Raw genomic sequence first — 20,819 nt, 5'->3', positions numbered from 1 at the left:
TATCTATGTTGAAATCAAAGCTACTCAGGTTTGTCTCAGGGTATTGTAGTGGCATAGCAGAGGGGCCTGAGTGTGGGTGGGTGGACAATAAGCTGGGGAAGGAGCAGGAGATAAGTCCCAGTCCCTCACCGTGCTCCCCTGCCAGAGCACTGAGCAGGGCGGTGTTGGCCCCGGTCCCTCTCCCTGACAATGGGTGGGCCTGAATGAAAAGTGAGTGATCCTCAGGCCCACCCATGGGAGCACCATAAGAGTATTATTTTGTAGTTGAGCTACAAAATTAGTGAAGTATTTAGGCTAGAGATGGGTCCCTTTCCCAAGGGGGCATGTGGTACAGTTAAGGAATAGTGGGGCAAGGAAGCTGTATGATCCTGGATCCACTTTAATCCCTGAGTAGATACGCAGTGACTGTTTGTGGAGATCTGCCCATCTTTCACTTCTGCTGCTGCAGCAATCTTCATGCACTGAGCTCCAGAAACCGCAGGTTTTGTAAAGAGCTGCGGGTCGGGTAGCAGCCCATTAACTACATTTTCTCTTCTCTGCTCCATGGCACTCAGCACAAACATGAGATCACATGCAACCTGGCCCAGCTGTAAGCTGTCAATGGATGATCGCCCAGTGTGAACAGCCTGTAGACTTTTGACAAATAGGAAACCAAAGGGAATGGAGAATCATAAGGGAAGGGAATACAAAAAATGAGAAGTGAGGAAGATCACAGAGGAGAGATGGTCAGAAAGGCAAATGGATGTAGTTTGAGGGGCTGTCAATGCAATGGGGCTTTATTATAATGGTGTGAGGTTGAGTAAAGAATGGAAATCGCAATTTCAGTTCCCAAAGGGATAATGCAGCTATATAGTCTCTTCTTGTTGTTAATCGCTATATAGTATAAAACAGCATTTTGTGTTTTTTGTTTTTTTTTTTTTTTAAAAGTTTTTTGCCAAACTGCCCATTAATAGAAGTTGGGTCTATTTGCAGTACTCCATGCAGGGACACTGACACAGTAATTTCTACCTCCTATGGATTGTCTAGTCATCAGGACAAAGCCATGCAGTAAAAAATCCCTTCATTCACTTTTTGAAAAATATTATTCTAGTTTGGGACTCTTCAAGAATTCCTTGAGCATACAGCCATCCTTGGGACTTGCAGGTCCAGAGCTGTGCCTCACCCTTACATCTTACCCCAGCTCTGGCATTCAGATATATAAAGGGAAATCTCAGATTTTATCTGACGGAGGGATGGATGTGCATTTCTAATCCTAGGGGGAACATCTGTACTGCTAGCAATGGCCATGATAGCTTTCACAATTTCCAGCTAAGGCAGCCCCCTACTGAGCATCTGTGATGGCTTTTGGACAGAAGAGGGAGTATCTCAATGAGTGCCAGCATGCAATGGTGGAATAGACATAGGCTGGAGAACATGGGGCACAAGCATTGTAATCAGAGCTCTGTAAATTGCACTTGCACGAGTCACCGAACTCTTCTGCTTTAAAATGATGAAATGTTACTTACCTGCTTCATGGATGAAGGGTCAGCTGGTAGAAAAACTTGGAATTTCAATTTTTTTTTCTGTGTACCATCTGTTTTTCATAGACTTCCACCTTACTAACCCTCCTCAAAATACTTTGGGTGGTTCTGGGCGCAGTAGTGTGATATGGTGGGAGAGGAGAATATCTGGGAGGAAGTGAGAAGGAAGAATCAAAAACTGTACAGACCCCCCAAAATGCTAAGTAAATCCTCTGTGTGTAAATGATTTCTGATGGCTTGTGTTCTGTGAATGGGGGAAATGCATACACTATATTTTTTTTCCTTTCCTTTAGGGGAAAATAGTTCATCAGAGTTTAAATATTATGAATTCCTTCTCCCAGAAGGTGAAAATACAACATTTACGCTCTCTGTCCGAAGATGTGCGGTTTTATTACAAGAGATTAAGGAGCAATAAAGAAGATTTAGAGCCAGGAAAAAAATCAAAGGTTGAAGAGTTTTGTATATTACTTGGTACTAATAGGAATGTTTTCTTTAAACATAACACATTGGTAATTTTGAAATTATTGAAAATTTGTCTGGTTTAGTCAGCAGGGGATGCTTGCTTGACTTAATTATTCTTGTACATTCTGCAGATAGCAAATATATATTTTGATCCTGGTTTACAGTGTGGGAATCACTGTTATGTTGGATTGCCTTTCTTGTCTAAATGTAAGTAATTTTAATTTTTGCACTTGAAATATCAGATTATCCCCACCTCTCAATACTGAGGTATAAAAGTATGTATTTTTGGTTTTTAGCTGAACCTAAAATTCAGCACAGCTTAACGATGCAAGAAGATGCATGGGATTCCGATTGGGATTTGCATGAAAACTTGTTCAGAGTGTGGTCAGGAATCAGAGAGAACTCAGGTCATAGGTGAGTGTATATTTGCCCTCTGGCCTGTGAATCACTTGATTCTTTTTGTGTTGCATGTTTATAGAGAGTTAGGAATTCTTGTGTTAAGAGAGAAGGGCAAAGAATATTTGCTAGATTTGCTTTTCTGAAAGATTTGGCAAGTGCGGAAATTTCGGAGTTTCTCAGGAGTGTCATTTGGCCTAGGTAAATTTACTAGGGTGAGTTTGTAGTTGACCACCTTTCTGTGTAAATTAGAAGATTAGAAGAAACATCGGCCTACGGAATATCCCTAAAATGTCTGGTACTCGTTGCTTGTGTGGAATAGTTGCTGTTTCTGTTTATCCAGATGGTCTCCCTTTACCACTGTACTAAGATCCACTTTTCAGTGGTAAACAAAATAATCCTTTAGTTTATATAAAGTATTTTGGGATGCTTCTTTTTTGAAAAGTTTTTGTAGTGCATGATGACTTTAGTGACTAAAAATATGCTCAAATGAATGTCTAAGAAGTCAAATAGCTGTGTGGTGCTAAGGTGCCCTGTTTAAGCTTTTGCCATGTTTTTATGCATGTAGTTGCTGCTTTTCAATGGTGAATGAGATGTTCAGTGTAACGAAAGGTTATTGTGTGGATTAGTTAATGGAAGCAAACTGCTTTCAGATACTATTTATTGTAATACTATCCATTTTAACTTGGATTTTATTAATGTTTTAGACTATGAAAATACAAAGACTTAACATATATATGATATAGTGACATATTGCAATAGAAATATGTCAACAGAATAACAGTGCCTGGCACATCCCTTGGAAATCCCAGGAGTAACTCTTTAAGGGAAATATGAATTCTTCCAAAATTAATTACGTTTTGCAGGTTAGTGTAAAGGCTATATTATTTGAGGAAGAGGGAGAGGAATACCAAAAAATGCATCTCCACATAGTTACATGATACAGTGAATGTGTAAAGCCATCTATATTTAGTTAAAGAAACAAATTAACTCAGAGGTGCTCTTTAAACAAAGAATAGGGGCCCATTCCGTGGCAGCAGCACTATTTTCAGAAGTTGGGCATCTACCTTTGTATCTGGGATCAAGAATGCTCGCAAGAAGATGAAGTGGAGTTACCACTTGACCCATTCATTACTTTATTGCTCACAGTTTAAATTTCTTTTGTCAGCATTTACTGAAGTGCCTTCCAAATTGAACAGCATAAGCAATGCAGCAACAATTTTTGAAGTGTGTTTAAGGCTATGGATATAGGCTTCAGTATACTGAGCATATCCTCTGTTTCATTTTAAGCCAATGTTACTCTTTGAATGAGATGCTTCTGTCTATCTAATCAGTTTTCTTCAAAGTTTTGAGAGAATGGGCCAGTTCCTAATAAATTGTACAAAACAATCTACCACACAATTCCATTGAACATTTTGAGGGAAAATTAATTTGGATCCTTCTGCTCTCTTCAGTGAAGCTGAAGCAAAACAATTGTTACAGATAAATTTTGCAACGTCAACATTTTCTTTTGTTCTTGGAGAAGATGGACTTAAGTCTTGGGCTAAAAGGTGCACTAACTGGGCACTGCACCCGTATGTTAAGAAGCGTGGTTCCTTTTCTTTGAGTATCGTCTCATGTTTGCAGCATTGTCTATGACAAAACTGCACATGTAACAGTTGAATTTTTGTTCACAGTTTATTACAGATTTCACCTCCACTTCTTTTAATGTTGTGTGGACATTCCCGATGTATGTTTCTGGAAGATATGCAACCCCATCTTCTGTTGTCATACTGGCATGTGTTACTAGATCATTGTATACATTGCTCACTGGCAAAGTTTCCGTCAGTGTTTCTTGGATAGTGTTTAAGTTCCTTCTAATACACTTTAGCTACTTTCCACCAATGCCAGGTTGTATGGACTCAAACCCATCTATGCTGCTGGCTTTTCTGGATGACTGAAATCTTCTGCCTACTCCTGATACTTTATCTGGAATACATTTAGTTGGAGCTTTTCTACTAAAAGTACCAAGGGGTGATTCTGAAGCTGTTGCAAATACAGTTGGATCAGCTAATGTTTTTAAATAAACTTTGCATATCCACTCCTGAGCTTTTAATACTGTTGGACCCTGTTCATGACGGGAAGCCAAACTATATCAGAAAAAGATTCAGGAGTAACTGTTTACTCCAGCTCCCTTTTTACATCACTGTGGTTGAAGTCTCACAACCATGAAACACCTTCATAACAGAAGAATACTCTGATGAGTAAAGAAAACATGGGGGGTGGGGGAGTGACAAAACAAGAAAGCATAGAATATTCTTTGAAAGAGTGACCACGCAGACAGCATGGTTGAGTTGTCCCTTTGTGCTTTCTTTTTCTTACACCTAAAATAGCAGTAAGTACAGATAAAGCACAAATGTTTTACAAAACGTGTTTTACAAAAGTAAAAAATACTGGAGAATGATGCATTGCAAAATAATTATGTATTTTACAGAATACATATAAAGTGAACAAAATGTTCCTGGCTGTTTAGGCTGTCAGCATTCCACTGTCACATGGTGAATTTGATCATTTTTCTTCTAGATTGAGTGCGATGTTTGAAGTGGACACTGATCTCCAGAAGGATGTTATATTGAAAATCACAGCTGAAATGGCCTGGCCGTCCATACTCAGCTCACAACACCGTTTAAATTTCCCACTTACCAATATCAACAGCTCATCAGTAAGTGTGTGTTAATAGGGTCATTTTACAGTAACACAGCATAGTTTTAAATAAGTCTGAATGTTTGGAAAAGCTTCACTGTATTAACCATTAATATTTTATGTGAATTTTTGTCATGGTTGTGTTTTTATTAGGAAGAAGAAATTCTTCTAGAAAACCCTGCAGACGTACCTGTCTATGTTCAGTTCCTTCCTTTAGCTCTGTACTCCAACCCTTCAGCTTTTGTAGACACATTAATAGAGCGGCAAGTATTTTTCAAATATTTCAACTCCTCTTGCTTTGATGCCAGATATGTTTCCGGCTGCGGGGGAAGGAAGAAATGGGGGGAATCACTGCAGTATGTATCAACAGCAGGTGTGTTGTAGAGAGAATTCACAGCTGTAGTTGAAATGGGAAATGAAAAGGTAGAGATACTTTAGTACCCATGTATTGCCAGCAATCAGTTTATGGCAGAGCTGGTGAGCTAAACAAAGGCTTCTGATTTTTTGCTTTGGAATGCAGAGTGGGGAAGAGACACACCAAGCACAGTAAGAAAATTTAGTGACTATATTATTGGTGTAGTCTTCCTTACAGTCACCTTAATATTAATCCCAGATTAAAGATTAGTGGATTGGATTAGTATTGAAATCCATACATTATTTTAAAGTGTTATACAGATGCTATTGTCATTATGTGAATTGCATAAATACAGGTTGGACCTCCCTGGTCTGGCACCCTTCAGATTTTATTTTGTCCCAAAGTGAGTTTGCCAAACCAGGGGAGGTCAATTTTGCCCCCTTCTGCTGGCCTCCAGATCGTCCCAGGAGGTCTCCGGGTGAACAGTCAGTCTCTCTGGATCATGGATGTTGCCTGACCAGAGTTCTGAACCAGAGAAATCCTGCCTGTACCTGTGTATACTATCTGACTGTAATATAATTTGGTAAGAGGTATATGTTTTATATTTTAGGTTTAATTTGAGTAAGCCAACAAATTTCAATTTGAGGACACTAGAATTCCAGGTTTCCAGAAACTCTGTAAGTATTCCAAAAGGATAATAGCTATTAGTTTATTTTATTCATCCCCCCCTTCCTGGTCTACAAGTATTCCACACAGAATATTCTTGGATGCTAGTTTTAAATACCCAGGTTGTGGGGCAGATGTTATTTCACTCAGTTTCAGAACTTTTTGACTACCTAAATTTTACTTACTATTCCCCTAAGCAGTTGTTCTCCTCTAATGTATAAGCACTTACTCTTTCTTCTGCCAGTTGGTCAGTTTAACTAAGCTATACCTAGTTACTTATTTTACTGTCCCCGTCATAAATCAGTGCTCTCTTTACAGTAATATCTAGATATCAGGAAAAAATCACTAGAAATTTTTTCCATTTTAGTTTTGTGTTCTCTTATGTTAGTAATGCTTAGCCTGCCTTCCTCAAAGTCTGGTCTGAAGATGTAATAGATGTAGACTGCTTTTTGAAGATGTGAAGCACTATATAATTGCAGAGTAGCAATATTAATATTAGAGATGCTCATGAAAACAAACCCCTCAATGTCCCCGTCCACTGAGGGTTTTAAAATCCAGGTGGGTATTTGGGTGTATTATGTGGCTGTCATTTGTTGTCAAGGTAAGTAATCCAGTTTTCCTTCTTTGATGATAATAATAAACGTAGGATTTTTTTTTGTGCTGTAGATCTTTTGCTTTTCCATTAAAAGGTTATGATAGACTAAAAATAGCAACAACTAGTGTTGCATTTCAAGTGGTGGCATTATAGCAGCTGCAACATGTTCTCTTTGCCTGTTCAAATTCTCATTGATTTAAGACTTTTTATCTTACCAGCTGCATGAAGGCTAAGTTAAAGTTCAAGGTGGATGCTGTCATGAATATATTTATACTTTTAAAAAAAAAAAAAAAAAAAACTTTTTTCTGTTACCTTTTTAAGTCTGATAGAGAATTAAAAGACTTTAGCCAAATGAAGTACTTAAACAACTTCACTGGGAAGCACGTTTTGATGTGAAAGTTTATTTAGAAAATATTGTTTGTAAATGCTCAATGGAATCTATGCAAAATTCCCTTTATTAAAAATTGTTTTATTTGTATTTTTCATTGTCTTAAGGTTCAGCCATTGCAAAGCACTACAGGATTTGCAGAGGGTCTATCTCGACATTCTGTTTTAAATGTAATTTTAAAGCCTGGAGAGCAAAAGTCTGTTAAAATAAAATTCACCCCAGTTCTTAATAAGACTATTTCATCATTAATTATCATCAGGTATAGTAGGCCTCTGTGAATGGGATATAAATTAATGAATTATTTGTCTGTTAGTTACATATTTTGCTACTTGTGATTAATATGTCTATATTGTTTCAAGATTACTTGTAGAATATCCAGACTTTGCAATCATGGATTTAGTTTGTATGTGTGACACTACAATTTACAGTGGCATTAAATGCATATCTTCCAATATTCATGTATTGCCCATCTGCTTTCAACATTAAGACGTTTAAATTCTTTTCAAGTTCATATATGCTTTTGTGTTGAAAGAAGGGATTTGTCGCACTATTTGTTCTAAAATATTCTTGCTTAAATAAGTGGGTTTACTGTTTGAAAGAAATATGTACAGGTTTTGCAATTCTAAGTTTTATGATCAAATTTTGTTAAGAGTAAATGGTAATTTTCTTCACCAAAGTTTATTGTATCTTTTGTTTGTTGCAACTCCTAAACAGCAAATGCTTATGAATGGGAAGTGAGTGAGATTCATGTATGTAAAACTGTTCTAGGATGTAAGGTTATATTTTGTGGGTGCAGTAGATGACATAATTATTTTGCTAAATGTTTTTTCTTCCCCCTGTTATACAGAAATAATTTGACTGTAATTGATGCTATAATGGTACAAGGCCAAGGAACAACTGAAAGCCTGAAGGTTGCAGGCAAGCCTCCTGGGCCAGGAAGTTCTTTACGTTTTAAAATTACTGAAGCATTATTAAAAGATTGTTCAGAAAGTGAGTATTCTATGAAGACCTATTATACTGATCAAAAACTGTGTTGCTGTCTGGTGTACCCAACTACCAATATCTGCAATAGCCAGAAAATATCATTTTCTTGTTTTATAATGCCTGTCATCATCATCATCAATAACTGTGGGCTCAGCGACCGTTGCTGTCTGATGCCTCTCTCGGTATTTCCTTCTGTCTTTCCCTATCCAGTGCAGAGTGGCTTAGTTTCTGTAGACTAGCTCCGCACCAGGTGAAATGAATCTCTCAAAATACATTAATATGTGAATTTCAATATGCAAGTGATATTTCAGAGCAAGATTTTTGATATTTCAGGAAGTCTTAGGCATTTTGTCATTGATCAAAGTTGAAGAAATGTGAGCATGCAGAGGGGAAGGTCTTGCCCATTGTTACTTTATTTTAAAGCAATAGATACTAGAGGCTCTATAACCTTCATTTTTAAGAGCAAAAGAGTGGAGACAGAAGTAGCAGAAAACCTGCCACAATGGCACCGAGTTTCTCAATGAGAGAATAGTCAAACTAAAGCAGTAACACTACAGTCTTCCTGAATCCCTTAAAAGCCCTCAATGTGAACAGCTTGTATGGAAGGACAGGGAAAGTAGAGTGAGATTGCACAGGGCAGTTCGTATGAGAATTAATTCCTTACCAGATATTTATTGGGGACCTACCGTGAGGCATGATGTTCTCTCACTTATTGGCTCACACTATGAGGCCTACATGTAGGACGACTGCGATGTCGTTGAATGTCCATACCTCCAGAGGAATTGGGTCTCAGGGACTAGTCATGAAGGTTGGCTCTCAGCCAGTGATCTGTGGTCTTTCCTTATGGATAGCCAGACACATGTGGGTCAGACAAACCATTCTCGATTGATTGGGTAAGAAACTCAGCTGAACTTGAAAACTCAGATCCTACCACTAAATGTATACCTCACATTCATTTTTCACTAGTGCTGTAGTCTGTCAAAAGTCCATATTCCTCTTCAGTGTCTTGGAAGTCCATCCATGAGCTTTATTTCCAGGACAGAAAAGAATTCAGCCTACAAATCATACTTTGCACTCTGAAAATGGTGTTTACAAAGTTCAGTTAAATGCTGCTAGTACAGGAGCAAAGTAGAGAGAGTGATAAAGAGTAGCATACACTGATATACGCTTTTGACATAGATGGACTTATAAGCAGCATTAGTCTCAATAAATTTAGCGTTTTCCAGTTTTGTGTGAGGAAGCAGAATGCGCTGGAATTGGACAATGACTATTCTATTTAACATCCATCAGACACTGTTTGCAGAGACCTCAGCTGTAATACCTTGTCCGAAAGTCAGGACTTCTGACCAGCCACCGCCATTCTCTTACACCAGTGTTTCTTAGTGTCATTGTTGGGCTAAAAGGGAGGATGGCACTAACAACTATGCACTCTTACCGTCTTAACCTAATCTTAATGGCTTTATTCTGTATATTTTTAGAAATGAAATTAAAAGAACCAAATTTCACACTGAAAAGAACATTCAAAGTAGAGAACACAGGGCAGCTTCAGGTTAATGTGAAGTCCATGGAAATCAGTGGATATACTTGTGAAGGATATGGATTTAAAGTTGTTAACTGTCAAGAGTTTGCACTAAGTGCTAATGCCTCTAAAGATATTGTCATATTGTAAGTACATTTTTCTGAAGTGAAGCCATTTTTCTTATAGTGATCATGTGAGAAGAGACTTACATTAGAAAATGCATGTACAAAAGCTTTACTTATAAGAAGTCAATGTTAAGTCCTCTATTTCATTAAAGCTTTGTTTCTTAATTTTCTTCATAGAAAGATTATGAAACTTCATTTCCTCTCTAAAAGAGGATCCAACTGTAAGAACTTACGAAAGAGCTTTCATAGCTGAGTACTATATTGTATTTACTGGATAGCGACAAAACAATTTGCTGTAAACTTGGAATTGCTTTAATATCCATCTGTTTCTACAACTTCATTCAAGTATATCAGAGTCTAGACATGTCGTTTTGATTCATTGCAATGTGTTCTGAAGAGGCTCCATCTCTGGATTATGAGTGGCGCTATCATAATGTGCAGCATTTTAACCTCGGAGGTTTTGTAGAGGCTGCAGCAACTGAAATTGTAATGGGTGCTTTACTCAGTAGTTGGCTGCAGAAAAGGACCATCTGCTCCAGAAATGATCTTTGGACCCTGCTTGTATTTAATACTTCTGTTGCATACTAATCGATTAATGTATACTTAAAAGTTAACAGAAATTAAGACTGGAAAGGAGCACTCATTGTCTAGTATAACACAGGCCATAGAACTTCACCTAATCATACCTGCATCAAGCTCAATAACTGGGGATGAAATTATACCATTGCTTTGTAGAAGGATAGTCAATCTTGACTTAAACTAACAAACTTTCCACCTCCTTTGGTAATCTGTTTCATTGTCTTAGTGTACTTAATTTTAAAATATGGTCAGTGGTAAGAATTTACACTTACTTTTTCAGGTTTACACCAGATTTCACTGCTTCCAGGGTCATTCGTGAACTGAAGTTTATTACAGCAGGAGGCTCTGAATTTATATTTGTATTGAATGCGTCCCTTCCATATCATATGTTAGCAACATGTGCAGAAGCCCTGCCCAGACCCAACTGGGAGCTGGCCCTGTACATAATCATCTCAGGAATAATGAGGTATGCATTGCTTTACCTGTACAATGTACATGGAGTTGTCTGTACATGAACACACAATATAGAAAGTTGAGATGTTTTTGCATATAGTGCATCTGGTAATTGATGTAAAATTTATGGTAAGATAAAGTTAAAAACAAATAGCTGCACATTACTGTGGATTTTGCACTAATACTATGATGTTGGGAATGCTAACTTCCTGTGGAACGCTAGTGCAAAACACAATACAGTAAAGTCGCAATAGTCACGAGGGTTGGTGTTTTGAGAACCCTCACGAATGTTGAATTTCGGGAATTTCATTCACCTAGAGCCCCAGCAAAGCGGTGGCTGCCAGCACTCCTGCCTGGAGCCCCGGCCACGCAGCGGTTGCCAGCACTCTGTGCCCGGGGCCCCTGGAGGTGGCAGCTACCGCCACCTCCCCCTGCCCTGGAGCTCCAGGAAGGTGGCAGCCACTCATGAATAATTGAATTTGTGAGCATTAAAGTCGCAAATGTCATGTTCTTGCTGTACATATTTGCCTAGAACATTTTTGTTAAGATCAAATAGTGAACCCCTGTTAACCTTGATGATGCATGATTGTTTAAGCAGTAATTAAGCCAGACTTGAACAAAGTTTTGAATTGAGGCAATGCTGTTAAATTTGGCTCCTTTTGGAGGTGAGAAGATCCTCTTTCACAGTGCTGCACCCTAGTGAGATGTGAAGCAAATGACTTAGATAAGTTTAGTAGCAAATGCTTTTTGAATGATTTAATTCCTCTGCCACTTCTTTATGTGACAGATGTCTGGTGATACTATAGTGGAATTTCTGGGAACCTGAAGGGCAGTATTCAGTCATGTGTAACACATTTGAAATAGGTTACCATCAGTTAGTGAGCTTACATAGTAACATGAGTGCACTGAACAATGAAGCATAAAATCTTACAGAAAATGTGGTTGAGCTTACCATCCTAAGAGTTCGTTAGCTTTTGAATTGAAAATGTATTTCACTCCAAAGGCTGAACTGCACCATCTCAGATTAGTTTGTGATATCTAAAGAGGTTATAAACAGTACCATACCTGTTCAGTATTTGTATGCCAAACTTTGAAGTAAAGCTATGTTTATATTATACTCATTCAATAATGTGTCAATACAGTGAAACTGGGAAACAAACTTATTTTCATTTCTTTTAGTAACTACAAAGTAAGGACTCCATTAAGAAATGGGGGAGGTACTGGTCTGAGGGTCAGGAGATCCAGGTTTTACACTAGCTTTGCCGTTGATCTGAGCTGTGACCTTGAGCAAACTTACTTCACCTCTATGTATGCTTCTCTGTCCCATTACATCCTTTGTTTATACTTATAAGCTCTTCCTGGAAGGGACTATCTTGCTATGGGTTTGAACGCTGCCTAGTGGAATGGACCCCAGTGTGGCTGTTATGTGCTACTGCAACACAAAATAGAGGTTAAACCTCTCTAATCCACAACTCTCTGGTCTGGCAACATCCGTAATCCAGCATGATTATAGTTGGCCAGATAACCACTTATCATGGGTGTGGTAAAATTTTCTGTGGTCCCATGAAGTTTGTTTACAGCCATTAGTCCTGGCTCTGTGTTCTGTGCTGTTGTTTAGATGTGATTTACCCTTAAATGGCATCTAAGAGCCTGGTAAGCAGAAGTAGTGTTGGTAATGTGCTAGACAATATTGACCTCCATTGTCTGGTAAATTCTCTCATCCAGCACAGGTCAGGTCAGAGAGTTGGAGGAGAGAGATTCAACCTGTAGTAGAAATTTAGGGCAGATGGCAATGAAGAATACCACTTCAACTGAGAATATACAGAGACCTTAGGGAGGCAGAGCAACAAATTAAAATAGAATTTGATCTGGACAAAAAAAGTCATAGGATCTTTAACTACGGGTAGTCAGGACTTTAAGGGTTACATCTCATCTGAAAGGCTGCATGCTATCTTGATCTACTCCTGCACCGCTTGAAGCTGACGCAGGAATTTGTCAAAGGAAAAGTGAATGAGTTGAGCTATCATCAAATAAACCCTAGCTCATTTATATGTAGTGCTCGGAGCTACAGCTTGTCCCCTGGATTCTTCCAAGAGGGCGGTACCATGAGAATGTCCCCACACTGGCATTGGTACTTACATTGTGCTTATAAGCAGGAGACAGGATGAGACAGTTAAGCCACATCTATGCTACATTCCTTTCTTGAGACACGAATGCAAATGAGGGAACTTAAAAATGCAAATGAAGCGCTGATTTACAAATCTCATGCTTCAGTTGCATAATATCGCACGATAGTGTCGTTGGGAGAGATTTGAAAAAAAGCTACATAGATGGGGTTCTGGTGACGAAACCCCTGTTTTCAACAGAACCCTTATCGCATTTTTTTTCAGGAATAAGGGTTCTGTGGAAAATGGGGGTTTCTGTTGACAGAAGCTGGTCTGCACGGCTTTTCTTTGAAAAAAATCTCTCCTGACAATATGATCGCACAAGGTTATGCAAATGAAGCACGAGATTTATAAATCAGCGCTTAATTTGCATTTTCGAGTTCTCTTATTTACATTCCTCTCTCAAGAGAAGAATGCAGTGTAGACATGCTCTGTGTTTTGTAACTTAAACAAACAAAACACTACAAAGTATATAACCCCCCACCCTCCAGAAAACTGTACAATTTGAACAGCAAATGTTAGAACAATACCACCTATATTACTTACCCAGTGAACAGTCTGTTAAGCTAAAGGCTGTAAGTAGCTATCAACTATTTAAGGGAAGAATAACTGTAAAGACTGTCCTGCTCGAAAGACAAAGCACCAGAAAGTATGTTAACAAACTATTCCATAATGTCTCACCTTTTTTGTCCCTTCTTTCCACTGGCCAGAAGACATTGCAAAGGAAGGTACTTAAACACCTTTGCACTGATCTAAATTGAACTAAGGAGCCTGTCAAAGAGGCATGAATATTTAACTAGTGGTTGCAAAGGAAATGTGAGTAGGACAGCTCTTCAGGTTTGCAGCATCTGGCTAGACTGCTCCGATAATATCACAGTATTTCTTATGCTGGGACACTAGTTCAATACTCATCAAAAGGGAAAAACACTTATTTAAACACTAATATTTGTGGCGACATCTGGGGTAGGTAGGGAGGGAAAAGTAAGAATTGAAGGGTGTAAACAACAGAAAAGAAGAAAACTGGTATTTTTTTTACCCAAGCAAGGGTAAGTTATGTAAACACACAAATGCATTCTTCTTTTCTCGGTAGCTATTTGCTTCACGTATTCAATAGTATATTAAATCTGCATACGACATCTGTTGATATTTTAATCCATCTGGTATATTTTAATTACTTGTGGCATTTTTACCCAAGTATTCAAACTTTTTGTTTTCTGTCTATCAAATCAGATACTAACTTATGTTCCTCCCTTCATTTCTGCATACCTTCTTCCTCGCCCCCGACCCCTGTATCATTGTTGCTTTGACAGAAAGCAGTAGCTAAGCTCAAAATTCTGTCCTCTTAAACAGAGTATCAGTGAACTTATCTGGAGATGTTTCTCTGTCATTGGATTAATCTGATTTCCTTAACTCTCTTATTGCATCTTGGTGTAAAACTTTTTTTGTGAATTGGTACTTCATTTCACTCAGTAGAAATACCAAGAAGCTGTCAAATTTGAAATGAGGAGAAGAGAGCCATGCTGAGTGAAACAAGTCAGAAGTGCCATAGGCCGCAGGGACTTGCTGGCTGCCACTTCGGTCAGCTCCTCTTGCTGGGAACAGCAAACCGCAACCATTGGGAGCTGCTGGGGGCTGTGCCTGTGCACAGTTGATGTGAAGAAAAGGTCTCGCAGCTTGCCAGCGGGTTACCACTGATGGGCTGTATGCCAAAATTTGCCAGCCCCTGTAGTGGAGATACTTCTACGTCCACCTGGAGTCTTCCACTTTGTCCAGGATATGGTGATGCCCACAAATATGAAATGCATAACCCCTGACCATAAGTCTCTGGAGTAGCTTCCCATTTGCTTCTTGGTGGAAATTCAGAAGTTTATAATGTTCTCTTAATGCCATTGGTCTTGTACTTAGCTATTTGGGAGACTACATCTCGTCCTGGACCATTCTGAAACAGACAACTTGATGTTTGAGAGGCTGTGCCTAAATTGAACACTCAGGTTATGTCTACACAGCAGCATTTTTTCAGAATAAGATATTCCAGAAGAGCTATTCTGGAATAATTTATTTTGAAATAATGCTGCTACACTCAAAATGCATATTGAAATAGTGCTCAGCTATTTTGAAATAGAGCATTCAGACACAATAGAACTCTTTCGCATTAGAGCCCTTGGATGCACTATAGCTTATTTCAAAAAAGCCCCATTCCCAGTTTACGCAGCCTCTATTCCAAAATAGATATCTCATTTGGAATAGGCATGATTCCTTATAGAATTCATTGTATAGTTTGAAAATAACTTGTCTGTGTAGACACACCCTCAGGGAGCAGTGGCAGAGCTCTCTCTTGAGGGCCCCTGCCTTTGGAATAAATTCCTTGGCAGTGTTGCAGGGCAGAAATCTAGTCCCCACAGCATATTTTGTTTAACATTTAACTACACTTGTCTACAGTGGGAAACTATTGCAAAATTAGCAGTGCTGCGAATTTAATGCACAGTAGTTATTCTGTACTAACTTCCCATAAGGACATTCTTGTTAGTAGATTAAGTTCAATTATACTATATAAAGACACTCTTGATACACCGTAAGTGTGTCTGTGTGGGAACTAATCCAGGCTGTTTCCCCATGTAGAAAAACCATAGTTCATTTTTCCCTAGTTTTTTGCATTTGGGGTCATGTGTATATCTTGTCTTTGCATTAATTGCAACTCCCATCATGTTATGTATACACTGAGGTGTTAAATAGTTGTGTGTGTGAGATGCTGTGATTTTGCTCTCTTCAGCAACATATATAATTGTTTTTTGGATACTACTTACTTTTTAGCTTTTGGTTTATTGGCAAAAGATGCATCTTTGCCTTGTAGCAGTCAGCCTCATCATTCCTAAAGCTACAACAAAATCAGTGAGTGGGTTTTTTTATTACTTCTGTTCCCTGCAGTGTGCTTTTTCTCTTGGTGATTGGAACTGCCTATTTAGATGCTCAAGGAATTTGGGAGCCATTCAGGAGGCGCCTATCCTTTGAGGCATCAAACCCTCCCTTTGTTATGGAAAGGCCATTTGATCTCAGGAGAATAGTTGGAATTGCATCTGATGGAAAGTAAGTACAAATGAATGAATATGTACATATAATAAAGTCCACTTGGAAAGTAATATTGCTCCCTAGTACAAGAGACTAATCAAGGTCATCCTCCTAACAAAATGGGTTGGTAGTATAGCAGTATACTGCACCAAACTGGGACAAAAGTATGTCTGTTCTGGGTTCTCTGCCTAGGGCAGGGTAGTCAGTAGGGGGACTTTGAGCCAAGTCTGGAGTACCAGTTCCTTTTGAACTGACCATGAGTTCACCTTTTTCTTGCTGTCTGAAAAGTGCTTCTCTGGAGTCTAGACTGTGACTGTATTCTTACAAAAATAGACTACCTGGGGGACTTTATTTGAAAAGGAACCCCTCCCCCCATCAGTACTCTTTCCTACGTATAACTATGTGGTGTTGCAGTCATTTGTCCCCAAATGTGAATAAGCAAGTGCGTGGCAGTAGGTATTACTGGTTTGTCAGTTGAGCTTTAAGAGGGGGGGTGGGAGTTATGTTACATTTCAGTGGTAAATTAACTAAGAGCAGTGTAGTTTAAGATTACAAATAGATGTAATGACTCTTATTGATGTAGAGGAATAAACGCTGTGTATTTAAACACACCTGCTCTTCTTCCAGCTTGAATGCACTTGGATCGGACTCTAATCATAGTTCCTCCAGAGGATTCTGTGGAGCAGGTGGTTCCTCATCACGATCCAGCGCAGGAAGTCATAAGCAATGCAATTCAACAGCACATCTGCACAGCAATAGAAATTCAGCTGATGTTGAAAATGTCAAAAATAAAAACAATTCAAATGTTGGTAGCAGGACTTCCCTACAGACAGCTTCCATGCAGTCATCTAACAGAGCAGGTCCCCTTATCCTGGACTCAAGCACTGCAGCTCAAAATCACACAGTAGGCAGAAGATCCAGGGGAGCAAAGCAGAACCAGCAAACAAACCAGCAGCATTCTCATGTTCTATTAGAGCAGCATTCCCAACAGCCAACACCAACAGTGCCTCAGCAACAAGAGTTACAGAATGAAAGTTCCCCACAATCACCACTTCTTAACCCTTCACACCCAGAATGTCCCAGCAACGCAAGACACAGCTCAGAGGATTCAGATATCGCTGGTCTTATAGAAACTATGGACAAAGAGTTTGACCACCCAGAATCCCCTTCCCCAGATGTGTTCACAGAGCAGCCCCCATCTCCAGTAATGAAAAACAAAGGTAATATAACTCTGCTTTGCTTAGTGATATGGGTGGCATATTATGAGAGCTGGGAATCAGATTTGAATTTATGAATGTAATAGTTAGTTACAATAGTGTAAGCTGCTAACTTGTCAACTGTACCAGAGCTTCATGCATTATCCTGGAGAGGGTTCATACACATCCTTTTCTGTCTCATTTATATTGGCATTGTCCGTTCAACACTGGATGCATTTTTTTGCAGTTTTTATATGAGATAGGTGGTTTTGGTTTTTGGTTTTTTCTTTTTAAATTGAAAAGCAATGGATATATGTAGAAATCTTGGGAAATTTTTGTTCTTCTGCCTTTAGTCCTTTTAGCTTACAGTGAGCTTTGAGAAAGGGGTTGATTGCCAAGGTTTATGAAAACTAAAAAGTGAATCAGTGGAGTATTGTGAGAATGTAATTCTTCATGCCAGCACTTGTAACAGAAATTCATTGATATTAGGCAGGCTGCAAGTTAGTAAATGGTCTCTGTTTGATTTTATTTTGTGTTCATCTCTGTATGAAGCTAAGTTGCCTTTACAGTTGTTTAAATATGCACCTTTAGATTTTTCAAATGCTCTTAAAGTATGTGACAGTTGTTTTGTTTTTAGATAATTTTTAAAACAATTTTAGAGATTAATAGAAGTTTATCTTAAGGTGTAAATATTTCATTAGTGTGGCTTTTTGATTACACTGACTGTCCAAAACTGTTCTCTGATTTAGCCAGTGGAGTGTAACAAACACGTCTGAATGGGTCACCCTAGTTAAAAAGAGTGCTAGATTTAAGGTTGGAGTGGATGATTTGTTTGTTTTTAATGTTTCCCTTTTTTTAATTTGGTAAATAGACAGCCTTGTTTCCATAGACTATTGTTGATGCCTTTCATACACACTGTATAAATTAGAGAGGGCTATAAGTGGGTGGAAAACAGAGAGGATACAATTAGAAACCCTGAAATGAGAGCGATTTTAGCTTGTATTATAATGATTAAAATATGGAATGGTAACACAACATTGTTATGGACAAATGGTATTAAGTGTTCTTCATAGACACAAACTTTTGAGTGTGCTAAAGAATAAGGTACATTGGATCAGAATCTAGTGGGTGTGTGTTATCAACTGAATGGCTGCTATGATTTAATTACTATTTTAGTATCTGATTCCTGATTGTAACCATTCTCAGCAATTTGTACACTGGAAAATTATCTTAACATATGTAGGATGAAAATAGCTATTTCTAAATGGTTTCAAGTCCCAGAGTTTTATTTATCCATTTTTTAAGCGGTATGTACTTATAATCATTTCATAGTTCATCTGAACAGTTTCAGCAGAAGTCTAAATTAAGTTAGAACATTTCACAGAAACTGTAATGAATCAAGAAGCAGACGCTCATTTTTTTTTCTCTTGTAACATTTTCTAGTTCTAAGTACCTTCAGGTAAATCCGTATTTCTATAAAAAGCACCCCTTTGATATCATGGATTACTACCGATTGGGAATGAGGCTACAGTGGGTGTCTGTGGATGTGTTTTGCTTTAGACAAGTAGTTTTGTTGTGTTATCTTTTCATCTTCCCACACTGACACTTATTTGTGTATAGAAAGCTCTTCATCCTTACAAAAAGACTACAAAAACCTAAAATTTACTATCAGGTTTCTGAGGGGTAGCCGTGTTAGTTTGTATCCACAAAAACCATGATTTTTTTTGAGCATAAGCTTTTGTGGGCAAAGACCCACTTCATGAGATGCATGTAGTGGAGGTTCCAGAGGCATGCCTAAACCTACAGGCTCATGAAAAGAAGGGAGTACCCATCAAGAGGAAGGCCAGAGTTGGAGATCAGTTCAATCAGGGAGATGTGGTCCACTTCCAGCAACTGATGGGGAGGTGTGAACACAGAGGAGAAAACTGCTTTTGTAGTTGGCCAGCCATTCCCAGTTTCTGTTCAATCTTGATTGATGGTGTCAAACTTGCAAATGAATTGCAGCTCTGCAGTTTCTCTTTGGAGTCTGTTTTTGAAGGTTTTTTGCTGCCGGGTGGCTACTTTTAAGTCTGCTACTGAGATACAAAAACCTGTAGGAGAGCAATTCAGTCTCCTTGGACACTCAGTAGCAGTTTGACACTATCAATTAAGGATTGAACAAAGGTTGGGAATAGCTCCTTTTCAATAGCCTGTATATTTCGACCTGCCTGTGGAATCTCCACAACATGCATCTGGCGAAATGGGTCTTTGCCCACGAAAGCTTATGCTCCAAAAAATGTTAGTCTATAAGGTGCCACAGGACTTCCCTCTATTCAGTTTTGAGTTGAATGATTTGAATTATAAAAGCTCTGTGCAATCGATGATAAACCTTGTCCATTTCTAATCTCCCTCTAATACGCTTTTTTCAATAAAGGTTTTTTCTTGAGAGATTTGCTTTATCCTTTAAAATTTGGGCCTGATTTCTTAAAGCATTCATGCACGTGAGGAACTGTGCGTGTATCCAAATGTTTGCATAATCAGCTTCTTATGAAATAAAATTTATACCACTGTAAATAGTGAAGCAATACTTTATAATGTCTTGTAGCAAGTGTTCCTCAATCTAGTTCTTCAGTGACAGTATACTCCAGAGGTCTGAAGCTCATTTGTGAACATTGAGGACCTTTTATGATTCTGTTACAAGATATTGCACAAGAAAAAAAACAGAAGAATGTATTTGTGAGAAATATAATTGACAGGTATACCCACATCTCTCTACGTGAAATCTTAGGGGAGTATTGGAACAGATCCTTCATGTTGTTAGGACAAGATTCTGATTTGTTAACATTGAGGAAGGGAAATCCAATTTTTTATCTCAGCTGACTGGATTTATTCCTGTTAAAAATGCAGCTTGATAGCACATTTTTAAATGTGTGATTTTTGTTTGAATTATGCAGTATTGATCAACTACTGTTTTGTGAATGTTGTTTTTCTAGCAAGAAAAAGTTAGAATACAGAACAGGGGTCAGCAACCCCCCAGCAAGGGTGCCAAGCGTGGCATGTGAGCTGATTTTCATTGGCATATGAGGTGGGAGCTCAGCCCTGCCCATTCTGCCCTGTGCATCTGGGAGCGTGCTCAAAGCCACGCCGCTTGTTGCTTAACAAAAGACCAGCTAATGCTGCCAACCATCACCTAACAGTAAAGCTCTGCATATTAAGTTGTTTATTAATAAAGCTGTTGTAAGTGGGGCATAGAGGTCAGAAGGTCAAATTTTGGCGCCCCATCTCAGAAAGGTTTCTGACCAGTTGGATAAACCGTAATAATAGGTTTGCCAGGTATTCCCACAAGTTACGTAGGACAGGCAGCCCTAGCTGGGTGCGGAGGGTTGTCCCTGCAGCTTGGCACTGGCTGGGACGCCAAGCCCCACCAGCAGCTCCAGCTACGGGAAGCCCAGCTGGATGGGGGGGGCGGGGTTGAGAGGGGTCCCCACAGCTCTTGAGCTTAGAGCCAGCTGGAGCACCCAAGCCCCACCAGCAGCCCAAGCCTTAGGAACCCCAGATTTCAATCGGCAACCCTGTGGGATATTTTAGTGTAAATGCAGGACTGCCAATTGTAATGTGAGACTGTCCTGCAGATTGTGGGACATCTGGCAACCCTATCTAATAACTTAGTCTGATGAAATGTATTGTCT

General features: G+C 38.9%; 1 protein-coding gene across 4 annotated transcripts in view; it reads left to right on the top strand.

Annotated features, from left to right (window-relative positions):
• Positions 1–20,819, top strand: part of TMEM131 (transmembrane protein 131) — a 189,606-nt gene that overhangs the window by 150,812 nt on the left and 17,975 nt on the right. For all 4 annotated transcript variants that reach the window (XM_074991904.1, XM_074991913.1, XM_074991898.1 and 1 more), the window contains 12 exons: positions 1,814–1,966; positions 2,114–2,189; positions 2,279–2,396; positions 4,941–5,079; positions 5,214–5,323; positions 6,026–6,092; positions 7,172–7,323; positions 7,912–8,054; positions 9,527–9,713; positions 10,552–10,737; positions 15,815–15,973; positions 16,583–17,175. In XM_074991904.1, the coding sequence (XP_074848005.1) occupies positions 1,814–1,966; positions 2,114–2,189; positions 2,279–2,396; positions 4,941–5,079; positions 5,214–5,323; positions 6,026–6,092; positions 7,172–7,323; positions 7,912–8,054; positions 9,527–9,713; positions 10,552–10,737; positions 15,815–15,973; positions 16,583–17,175 (2,083 nt within the window). The remainder of the gene's footprint in view (positions 1–1,813; positions 1,967–2,113; positions 2,190–2,278; positions 2,397–4,940; positions 5,080–5,213; positions 5,324–6,025; positions 6,093–7,171; positions 7,324–7,911; positions 8,055–9,526; positions 9,714–10,551; positions 10,738–15,814; positions 15,974–16,582; positions 17,176–20,819) is intronic.

This window comes from Carettochelys insculpta, chromosome 1 (genome assembly GCF_033958435.1).
Source record: "Carettochelys insculpta isolate YL-2023 chromosome 1, ASM3395843v1, whole genome shotgun sequence".
NCBI classification, from domain to species: domain Eukaryota; kingdom Metazoa; phylum Chordata; order Testudines; family Carettochelyidae; genus Carettochelys; species Carettochelys insculpta.
The sequence above is the reverse complement of the archived record's forward strand: the minus strand, read 5'-3'. Positions and strand labels throughout refer to the sequence as shown.